We start from the raw sequence: 7,919 nt of genomic DNA, 5'->3' as shown, positions 1-7,919 counted from the left end.
CAAAGTCACAATAAAAAAGACAAGAAAAGAGAGAGGGCATCTCCAAAGGAACATTTTACTCAAACATTAAAGGCTCTGGCTCGTGGTCAAAAACGTACTAATGGTTGATATCAGAACTGTTTTTATAAAGTAAGGAGCTTAAATAGGGGAAGGGGCTTTAAGTAACAACACTTAAGGCAAGGAAATAGAACCCATAGATTGGGCAGAGGATCACTTGCAGCTTTAACATTGGTGTTTATTTGAAACCCTTCTCCAATTTCTTAGGAAACCTGAGCTAGCTGTAACTTTGCTGTCACCTGCAGGTACAGGACTGGGCAATCATATTCTCATACTCCTTGTACAAGATACTCCCATTTGCCTCGATCAGAAGGAGGCTAATGGGAACATACTTGTAAGGGACACAGGAGGGCGGAGGGACACTCTGGTCTACCAGCTCATTGACAAGGCTCTGGATGATGGCGTGATTGGGAGAATTGAGACCATAGCGTAGTACCCGAGGGCAGGCTCCCTTACAGTAGTTTGGGGTATAGAGATGGGGAGCAATGATCCAGTGATCCCAGCCCAACTGGTGGAAACTGACTTGGAAAGGATGGAGGGAACACTGGTTACTTTCAGGCCCTTCACGCTCGCGGGAGGGGCCAAGAACCTCAGACCCCATACTGCCTGCTTGCCGAACCCTCCGCAAGAGAAGAGAAGCGTCCCTTTCCATAAATTCCTCCAAGCCTCTGGGGAGAAGTTTGGTCTTCTGACCACTTTTGTGAGTGTCATTGAAATACAGTAACAAAAAGACAGTGTCCAAAGATGAAGTGCCATGCCACCGGAGCTCAAGAACCTCGCTATCTTTTGGCTGCTGACACACGAAGCGGAGTCGTAGAACCCTGCGCCCTTTGTGATTCCAGAGCCTTTGCCGAATGTGTTGTGTGATATCCATCTCTGTCCACGCTTTGGACAGCAGGGAAGGCTTTGAGGAAACTCTCCCTGAAGAGGGAAACTGGTTGGTTGGGCTCTTCTGGACCCAGGGCTCCACATAGCAGGAGAGGTTGAAGTGAGATAGGTGAAGTTGATGGCGGTAAACCACAGTGGCTCTGACTAGTTGGTATTTTACCCGGTTGGATCTCAGAGGAAAGTCCAGGGTCTGTATATGCCAGGGGCCTGCATAAGTAAGAGTGAACAAGAGCAGAGGGTTAGCTTCTTACCTCCTAGCCTGAATCTCGCACAAACCTGCTCAGTACAAACTGACACCTGTAAGCAGCCATAAAATTAACTAAAAATCATTATAATAGCTATCATTTGAGCATTTACTAATGTATTAGTTTACATGCATTAGCTCTTTAATCTGCAGTAGTCTTATGAAATAGTTATTATCCCAATTTTGAAGGCAAGGAAATTGAGGCTCAGAGAACCTGTGCCAGAGGACACCCAGCCAGTGTGTGGTGGAATCAAGATTTGAGCCTGTCTACTTCCCTTCAAAAGAGAAATTGTCTCATTTTTAGATCACTCCCAGCCTCACTAAGCTGAGAAAAAAAGCCCTCAAATATAGAATTACTTTGTGTGTATGTTGTATGTGTGGGACAGGATCAATCATATTTTTAGTTGACTATTAAAGGTGACCAATTAAGAGAATCATTGTGACATCCATGAATTAAGTTTTCATGCCATATCACTATACAGATGTAGCTTTGGGGTAACAGTCTAATATTGAGGGCTATGACCTACCATCACTTCAAATCCAGGGCTGAGATGCTCAGAATAATTTTGTCTATCCACTGCTAGTAGGGCAGCTATTTTTTTGCCACTTCTGCCTTCTACTTTAAGAATAGCTTCTTCTGGGGGCCGGCCTGGTGGCACAGCAGTTAAGTGTGCACGTTCCACTTCGGTGGCCCAGTATTCACTGGGTCAGATCCCAGGTGCAGATGTGGCACCACTTGTCAAGCCATGCTGTGGTAGGCATCCCACATACAAAGTGTAGGAAGATGGGCCCGGATGTTAGCTCAGGGCTAATCTTCCTCAAAAAAAAAAAAAAAGTAGAAAAGAATAGCTTTTCTTTTGGACACCTACCACAGCATGGCTTGATAAGCAGCTCATAGGTTGGCACCCAGGATTGGAAACGGCAAACTCCGGGCCACCAAACAGAGCCTGCGAACTTAACAGCTGCGTCCACTGGGCTGGCCCCTAAGAGTAGCTTCTTGAACAGCTATTCCTTCTTGGGCCGTTTCCTTAACTCTCTGTGTCTCCCTTTTCCGTTCCTTACTGGAAATGATTCTTCATTTACCCCATTCATTGTAGCACCATTCCCCTAAATACCGTTTTCAATACGGCCTTAGTCATATAAATATTTTGTCTGTTAAGAATTCTACTAGAAGCTGTGTGCCTCTTAGTGATTAAGAGTTTTAATCCAAACTGTAATGCTGACACCCAGTGGCCAAAGGGTTGGAAGGCTGGGGCTGCAGTGCTCTGAACTTCTGCGCCCCCTCCTGGCAAAGGTCAAGAGCAAAAATTACAAAAACCAGGCATTGCAGGAAAAAGCCTTCTTTTACCTTCAAATAGCTTATCACTAAATATTTGCATATAATTTACATATTATTCACTAACTTCCCTTCTCCACTGAATCCACAAACCCGGAATTCTTCAGTAGGCCTCGAACATTCAACGTGGAAGCTCTTCAATGTCTTGATGCATCAGGATACTTTTTTAAAGTTCAGGTTCCAACTCATGCTTAATATACCCTCAAGTTTGGGGCACTGGACATCATTCACACAAGGTTCAAGCCAGGCTTGTATTTGCTTTCTCAACTTATTCCACTCCCATTCTACAATAATCTTTCCAAGAGGCCCACCCATACACCTGCCCCACCCTGCCTGAAAAGGAACCCAACCCAACCTCTAACAGGCTGTCTAGTAAGGAACTGCCCTTTCCTTTCAGACCTTGACATCACATATTTCCTGAAGCAGGGTGGAGTTGCTAAGGATCAGAGCCAGGAAGGGTCTGCTCAATTTTTCAGGGAAATAGCTGACTCATGCATCCCGTGTGATTGAACCTGGCATAGCTTCTCCAGGCAAGCTCGACTCAGCTGGCTCATCTCCTGATGGAAAGATCAGGCTCTGCTGTCTTGTCATCTGTTTCTGGATCCTTTCCCAAGTCCCTAGATGCTGGTATGTCCCAAAGTCACACCATACTGGCCTAATTCTAGGCATCCTCCTTTCTAGCCTCATATCATTTATACAAACTTGATTTGTACAGCTTTCTGCTGTACTTAGGAATGGAATCCAGATCCCTTATAGTGTCCTACAAGTCCCTGCCTTTCATCAGCGTCATGCCCTGCCCCTCTCCACAATGCTCACTGGGCTCCAGCCATATTGATCTTTGTTCTGTTCTTCAAGTTGGACAAGCTTGTTTCCACCCTCCAGGCCTTTGCACATGTTGTTCCCTCTGCCTAAATCAGACTTCTTTCTACTCTTCTCATGCCTAACTTATCTTAAAGACCTCAGCTAAAATGTCACCTCTTCAAAGATGCCTTCCCTGACAATCCCATGTAAATGGAGGATTTCTTCGCTATTTTCTATCAAGACAACCCATTTCATTCTTCGATAGCACTTACCACAATTTGCAATTATCTGTGTTTGCTTATTTGTCTCACCCATGAGAACCACACCTATCTTGATCACATCTATATGCCAGCACCTAGAACAGTACCTAGCACTCAGGAGGTGCTGAATAAATATTTGTTGAGTGAATCTCCACCCACACCAAGCTATGTTCTCTTTCCTGAATCAGAATGCACTTCTCTGGCTCTATGCATGGTCTTCCCACACCTTCCTCAAGGTCCAGCTCAAATACTACCTCCTCAGAATGAGGGCTTCCACTGTCTCCCTGCTTCCCTCTCCTTGCTTTAAACAGTCACCTGTTTCTTCTTTGGAGTCCTGGGAGCCCTACTGCTTGTCCTTTTCAAGGCATTTGTCATGCTGTAACACCATTATGTGATTACTTATCTATCCATTCTACCATAGAGGGAGTTGCTAGAGGTTAGGGAAGTAGGTTTTTGCCTCTTTATACCCAACCCAAACACAGTGCCTGGTGCTCAATTAAAATCTGCTGAGGAGTCAGCACAGCAGGGTGATTAAAAGCACAGGCTTTGGAGCCAAAAGCCTGGGTTTGACATCCAGCTCTACCAATTATTAGCTGTCTTACATGAGTAAGTTACTCTGAGCTTACTTTCTTCACCTATAAGATGGGTACATTAATGGTACCTACCTCATATGATAGTGGTGAGGACTAAGGAAGATAAGGTCTGTAAAGTATGTTGCCCAATGCCTAGCACACAGGAAGCTCACAGTAAGGTTAGCTAGAGGAATATTGCTTGTTTTACTTGGAAGGGAGTATAAATCCTGTCTGTTGAGACCAGCAAAGGCCCAAGATTGATCTCCCCAGGTTCCCAAGATTTCCTTGAAGTTTTGGCTGTCTGCATTCCCTAGAGAGCCCTGCACTTCAGGAGCTTACTGCTGTCCTGGAACAGTGTCTCACATGGATGTTTAAAGAATCAAGCATGATGGAAACAAAGAAAATTCCAAAATACACTTGGTACTAAAAACCCAAAGTAGCCTTAATAGAAAAACTGCTTGGTATACAAGGATATCAGGGTAATATAAACACTTGAGAAGTTATGGACAGGCTTTAGAAGCAGACGGACTTGAGCTCAGATCCTCTCTCTGCCATCCACTGTCCATATGAACTTTGCAAGTTATTTAATTTCTCTGTGCTTTAGTTTTATTTATTTAATTTTTCTTTGAGGAAGATTAGCCCTGAGCTAACATCCGCTGCCAATCCTCCTCTTTTTGCTGAGGAGGACTGGCCCTGACCCAACATCCATACCCATCTTCCTTTATTTCACATGTGGGACGCCTACCACAGCATGGCCTGCCATGCGGTGCCATGTCCACACCTGGGATCCGAACCGGAGAACCCCGGGCCGCTGAGAAGCCAAACGTGCAAACTTAACTGCTGCGCCACCGGGCCGGCCCCAAGTTTTCTTATCTTTAAAAATTAGGCTAATTGTTCTATGACATCTGACGGTAGTAGCTGTCATCAGGATTAAGTACAATAGCAAATGCTTCCCAAGCCAGGTATACAGACCCTCAGATGTTAGCTTGTTTCTGTCCTTTCTGAGGCCTTGTAAATTTCCCTAATTCAGCATCCTGTACTCTTTGCCTTTTAAGAATAAAACACATAAACAGCCCTCCACAAGAAATGTATTATTTCTCCATTACAGTTTTCAGTGACATAACAAGCAATAAGACTTTCTTTGAAAGATAGGAGCTAACACATCATACAGTGATCCTGGGGCCTCGGAGAGATTCCTCAGATGCCCCAGGGAAATCTGTTCTTAAGTTGGGGCCTTAAAGGGAAGCAGGCTTGGAGCCAGCCTCTTCCTAGTTTGCCTTCTTTGAAAACCAAGCCTGAGAAAACAACCCACCCACCAGGCAATAAAGCCTGACAGTAAATTCACAGGTCCCCTTTTCTCTACGCTCTTTTTCCCCATTTCTCTCCCCTCCAGAACAGTATGGTATGATAACTTACCTCTGAGAGGCCTTGCTACATTGGTCAAGGGCTTCACCAGCCTCACCATGGTGGCGCCAATGGTGCGGTTCTCTCTAGGATGTCCATGTGCATCAGCTGAACGCTGGTACAACTCCAGCATGTACCGCAAGGGATGCCCTAGGACCTGTGGTTTCCCCTGCTGCTTGGCAGGTGCTTCTTCTAGCAGCTCCAAAATCAGGGGCAAGGTAGGGACCTCAGCTGGGAGGGCAATAGAGGGCTGCCCTACCTTTGCCATTTGGACCCTGTGTTCCCTAAAAAGCACCAGTCCCCAAAGAAGGATTCTAAGGATGCTGAGGAGGACCATCTTGAAGGGCTTAGCGTTCAGCAACACGCTCCAGCCCAAGCCCAAAGGATGTCACTCTAACCCTTTCCTTTCACACAAGTAACCACATCCTGGCTCCACAGCCACAAAGGATGAGGCAAGAAAAAAAGTGAAAGGCAGGCAGGTAGGCCCTATGTTGCTTCCTCTGGGAGGCTCTTCTGGACCAAAGGAGGTCTCCTAACTTGGCCTCTTTGCATCAAAACAAACAGAAACAGCAGGTGGAACAAGGCAGCCTGCTCCTCCTGCTCCCCAGGACTGGGGACAAGACAGTACTTACTCAGAGGCTGAGGTAACTTAAAAGGAGAGATCCATTCTCGGACCTGCTCCCTCACCCTATCCACCAGGATGGGAAAAAAGCATCCCTAGCCTGCTCTGCTCCACAGTTTTAAAGGTAGTCTCTTAATCAGTCCTTAAAGGGCCAGAGGACTCCTGTTCTCATCCCACTTCCATGCAGCACTTCCTCTAATGTAGCATTTCCCAAAATGTAGTCTGCTAATGAATTGCAGTGAAACTATCTGAGGTGATTGCTAAGAATGCAGACTCCTGGGTCTGGACCAAAACATGGACTCTCTGAGGCTGGGGTCCAGAAATCTGAATCTTAACAAATGCTTCAAGAAGTTCCTATGAACACTGAAATGTGGAAACCACTGTGTGAGTGTGGCTGTTGGAACTTGAAGAAGGTGCCTTAACAGTGATTCTCAATCATGGCTGTACATTGGAATCACCTGGGGAGCCATGACTATTATGGATGCCTGGGTACCATCCCCAGAGATTCTGATGCAGTGGGTCTGGGGTATTACCAGGGCATCAGGAATTTTTAATATTCTGCAGGTGATTTTAATGTGCAGCCAAGTTTGAGAACTCTGACTCAGAATTTTCTGGTTTACCATGGAAGGTGTTGAGATCCTGAGTGGGCTTCATCAGAGAAGCCTGGGGCAGTGGGAGATGAACCTGTGGAAGGTGGCTGGGAGTTCACCTAGCTTGGCTGGTTAATGGGAGGCAGCAGGGCTGGGCCAGTTAGTTAAGGCTGCTCCAGACCAGGATTCTACAGAAAAATGGTAGGTGTAGTCCTGGCCCTGTCCAAGTAGACGCAGTTTGTTGGGGCTCTAAGGAGAAGGTGGGGCAGGAGGTCAAGACGTGGCTCTAGGAGATGATGAGGCAGGCCTGATTAGTGGGAGGCCTTTACCTCATACCAAGAATATCTATGGACAGGCACCACTATTTTGGAACAGGCATGATCTTTGTAATCAGATAAATCTGTGTTCGAATAGTGACTCTGCCTATTAGCTGTAATTTAACTTCTCCAAGACAAATATCTTTATTTCCTCTGAGCCTCAGCCTCTTCACCTGTAAAATGGAGTTTTATCTCACAGGTGGTTGTAAGGATATAAGGAAATGATCTATGTTAATTGCACAAAACCTAATTAGATGCATGACATGTGCTTACATGCTCAAAATAATTTATTCCCTTCCTCTGTTTTCTCTAACATGGCCTTGGTCCCTGGCGTGTATTGTAAAACAAAATGCACGGGCTTATAAATGCTCTAGGTCGGGACTCAAATCCCGACACAACAGCCCATTAGCTGGGTGACCTTAAGCAAGGCTTCTCCCAGCCTGAGTTTCTTCATCTGTTCAGCTGGCTCCTTCAGAGAGTTGTTGTTGTGAGTGTTGTATTGTATACAATAACATACAAGTAAGGGATGATTACAATAATATACAAGAACAGATGATTCAAAGTAGGCAAAACCTGAACGGACGAAACATATGAAAAGATGTAATAGAAATCAGAAAAAATGCAATTTAAAACCATATAAGATACGATTCCACATGCGTTGGATTGGCAGCATATCAGAAGTCTGACATTAAGCTCAGGTGAGGATGTAGAACACAGGTAACTCTCTTACTCAGTTGATGGGAATGTGATTTGGTACAATCGTTTTAGAGAGCAATCTGGCATTATCTCCAGTGAGGTTAAGGATGTATAATTCAGGAATACTATTGC

At 45.3% G+C, this 7,919-nt stretch overlaps 1 protein-coding gene across 1 annotated transcript; it reads right to left on the bottom strand.

The window, feature by feature from the left end:
- Window positions 1-292: 292 nt before the first annotated feature.
- Window positions 293-5,920, bottom strand: BMP15 (bone morphogenetic protein 15). Its single transcript, XM_008543355.2, has 2 exons — window positions 5,575-5,920; window positions 293-1,152 (listed from the first exon to the last, which is right to left on the bottom strand). Exons 1-2 carry the CDS (start codon window positions 5,897-5,899, stop codon window positions 293-295), a joined length of 1,185 nt encoding a protein of 394 aa, XP_008541577.1. The 5' UTR covers window positions 5,900-5,920.
- Between the last annotated feature and the right edge of the window lie 1,999 nt (window positions 5,921-7,919).

Source organism: Equus przewalskii, chromosome X, assembly GCF_037783145.1.
Source record: "Equus przewalskii isolate Varuska chromosome X, EquPr2, whole genome shotgun sequence".
NCBI lineage: Eukaryota > Metazoa > Chordata > Mammalia > Perissodactyla > Equidae > Equus > Equus przewalskii.
The sequence above is the reverse complement of the archived record's forward strand: the minus strand, read 5'-3'. Positions and strand labels throughout refer to the sequence as shown.